Source organism: Notothenia rossii, assembly GCF_949606895.1.
Source record: "Notothenia rossii genome assembly, chromosome: 7".
NCBI classification, from domain to species: Eukaryota; Metazoa; Chordata; class Actinopteri; order Perciformes; family Nototheniidae; genus Notothenia; species Notothenia rossii.
In genome coordinates this window covers 50,640,864-50,644,365 of record NC_136905.1, presented here as the reverse complement: position 1 = coordinate 50,644,365, position 3,502 = coordinate 50,640,864, and the positions used below count along the sequence as shown (strand labels likewise).

The 3,502-nt window shown below is 49.0% G+C and overlaps 1 protein-coding gene across 1 annotated transcript; it reads left to right on the top strand.

The window, feature by feature from the left end:
- Nucleotides 1-434: 434 nt before the first annotated feature.
- On the top strand, nt 435-2,539 carry LOC307047558 (leucine-rich repeat transmembrane protein FLRT2; the record flags this gene model as incomplete). Its single annotated transcript, XM_079694555.1, has 1 exon — nt 435-2,539. One exon carries the CDS (start codon nt 435-437, stop codon nt 2,427-2,429), a length of 1,995 nt encoding a protein of 664 aa, XP_079550681.1. The 3' UTR covers nt 2,430-2,539.
- Nucleotides 2,540-3,502: the final 963 nt, after the last annotated feature.

The following is a 3,502-nucleotide window of genomic DNA, read 5'->3' as shown; positions in this document are numbered from 1 at the left end:
AACAGGTTTCTGGATCCAAAGTCACAGAGAAGCTTTATCGCTGTGGAATTACCCGGGTGAGACGTGAAAGCAGAAGCGTGGAGGAGGCTGCCCGAAGATAATCCTCCGGTGGGATGAACAGGCTGTGTCAGCATCGACTGCCATGAAGAGAGCTGTTCCCGGGGTAAAGGAGAAGAGAGGGAAAATGTGACTTCATTAATGTTTCCTAGCTGAATTATGGACAGTGGCTGGTGAAGGAATCATATTGCGAAGTGAGAGCGTCGCTCTTGTGTTGGGAAGTTTAGGACAACTAATTAAGATGGGATTACTCACAGCATCGGGCTGGACATGGTGGTAAGCCAAGAGCAAAATTCAAATGACTTTTCTATTAGATATTCCAAATCGTAATTTCTTAAACGTTTTTCTCTGATTTGTGTCTGTTCTTTTCTGATGATATGGAGATACAGTGGCATTTGTGGAATAAGGACTGGGGCTCCTTTTTAAGGCCGTGGATACCTATACTGTTAGGACTTCACCTCCAGTTCTCCTGGGCCTCCAACTGTCCCGAGGAGTGCCGCTGTGATCGGACCTATGTTTACTGCAACGAGCGAAGCCTGACCTCAGTGCCTCTGGGAATTGGTGAGGGTTATAAGACCCTTTACCTTCACAACAACCAAATCAATAACGCTGGTTTTCCCTTGGAGCTCCATCACGTGGCTTCTGTGGAAACTGTGTATCTCTTTGGAAACCAGCTGGATGAGTTCCCCATCAACCTGCCCAAAAACGTTAGGGTTATCCATCTGCAGGAGAACAATATTCAGACCATCTCCAGAGCGGCTCTGGCTCAGCTGCTTTGGCTGGAGGAGTTGCATTTGGATGATAACTCAATTTCTACTGTAGGGGTGGAGGCAGGGGCCTTCAGTGAGGCCATAAGTCTGAAGATGCTCTTCCTCACCAAAAACCACCTGAGCAGTGTTCCTTTTGGTCTTCCAGATGACCTGAAAGAGTTGCGTCTGGACGAAAACCGCATCGCGATTATCGCAGAGGAAGCATTTAGGAATGTCACCCGCCTAAAGCGCCTCCTGTTGGAGGGGAACCTTCTGACAGATGAAGGGATAGCACCGGGGACCTTTCAGAACCTGGTGACCCTCAGGGAGCTGTCCCTGGCCCGGAACTCACTCACATACCCTCCCCCGTTCCTCCCAGGGGAGGTGCTTGTCAAATTAAACTTTCAGGAGAACCAGATAAACAGGATCCCTGTGAGGGCGTTTGCAGGGTTGCACAAGCTGGAGAGGCTGGATATCTCTAACAACCAGCTGCAGTCCCTGACAGAGGGGGTGTTTGATGACCTTGTCAGTCTCAGGCAGCTCACTGTTCGGAACAACCTTTGGCTGTGCGACTGCTACATGAAATGGGTGGTGTCATGGCTGAAATCTCTTCCGGCTTCACTCAATGTGCGCGGCTTCATGTGCCATAAACCTGAAAAGTTCCGGGGCATGGTGATCAGGGAGCTGAGTGCCGAGTTGGTCCAGTGCCCAGAGAGCACGGTGAAAGTCCCTTTGTCCACTTCCCCTGCTGCTCTGATCCCATCCCTGGCCTCTTCCTCCCCACTGCTCACCCGGTTTGTTTCCTCTTCCTTGCCCACATTCCCCACGCTCTTCCCTGTCTACTCAACCAGAGCTAGGGGGTTGAGGACTAAGCAACCTCTGGACTCCAGGAGAGAGACTTTGCAGGTCACTTTTGCCATACTGAATGGTTCGGCTCTCCATGTCAGCTGGGTGGCTGCTTTTCCAGTCACTGCCTACAAGGTGACCTGGGCCAGGATGGGCCCCAGTCTGACAGGGGACACCGTCAGGGAGCGGATAGTTGGTCGGGATCACCAAGGGATCAGACTATCAAATCTCAAGGCAAAGTCCACCTATCGGATATGTGTCATTCCCCTGGATGCATTCAATAATTACCGGCCCAAGGATGACACAATGTGCACAGAGGCCATGACCACGGCGGCCTCTTTCAGCCCCGACAACAACAAAAGAGCGTCTGGGCCCGAGCAGACCACGCAGCAGGAACCAAGCTCACCTTTCCTACTGGCTGGGCTGATTGGCGGGGCTGTGATCGTGGTGCTGGTGGCGCTGCTCAGCATCTTCTGCTGGCAAATGCACAAGAAGAGCCGCTCCAAGTCCTCCACCAACTGGAAATACAACAAGGGTCGCAGAAAAGACGACTACTGCGAGGAAAGCACCAAGAAAGACAACTCCATCCTGGAAATGACTGAGACCAGCTTTCAGATAGTCTCACTTAACAATGAACAGCTCCTCAAGGGAGACTTCTGCATTCAGCCTATTTACACCCCTAATGGGGGCCTCGGCTTCAAAGACTCCCCCCTGGAGAACAACAGCACAGTTTACTGCAGGAACAATGTTCAGGATGGAGACCTTTGTGGCACATGATGGTTTTTGGAGAGCATTCTTACTGAAAACTACTCACACTTTACTGGAAACTGTCCAGTGTTAATAGTATTTGGAACCCAAGAAACTTCAAGAAATATAATTTATACAACTACCTGGAGATTTGTATAGAACATTGGATTTATAAGCTATTGGTTTCTGGGGTTGTGCTGTTTGAGTTGTACAATCATGATTCTATACATATTTGTTTCTGTATTATTTATAAGAATGAAGGCTGGGTTTCATCAAGTCAGTGTATACTGTAACCACACCAGATACATAATACACAGTGTAGCCACAGTACATCATTTCAGTACCGCTAGAGTTCTGAGAGAAGGAGAACAAATCAGCCACGCTTATTACCACTAGAGGATGTAGTTTGTTGGAAACCTTACAGTCCACCACACTTTTTCTTTGAATGTTTTTAATCATTCGTCATCACAGAACCAGGCACATAATTTCTGCTCCAGTAAGAGGAATTATTTGTATGCAAATGGGATGTTTCTCTGCTACAAAATGTAAAGGTCACATTCATTAAACATTCACATGAAGTTGCAGGCCACACTGCTTTTCAAGATTATTCATTATCAGTTATGGGGTCATGTCAAGCGTCTGTTCTCCACCATCAGCAAACTTCTCAAATCCTGTCACAACGCCACCTCGTCCTTCACCACCGAACAGTGCAACTCCTTCCTTTCGTTTTTCCAAACCAAAATCAGCAACATTTACAGCAATCTGACACCCTCATCACCAGCCCCCACCTCCTCTCCTGGCTCCCCCCCCTTCACCTCACAGCCCCTGTCCCACTTCTCCCCTGTGACCCCCATGCAACTGTCCCACTTCATGACTGGAATTAACTCCACCTGAACCTGACCCAATGCCCTCCAAATTTGTTAAAGAGAGCCTCCCTGCCATCTCCCAGCTCATCGCCACCATCATTAACTCCTCCCTCAGATCTGGATCAGTTCCCCACTCTCTCAAACTGGCTGCTGTCACACCCATTCTCAAAAGACCTGGACTCACACCTGACATCATGTCCAACTTCCGGCCCATCTCAAATCTCCCTTTTCTGTCAA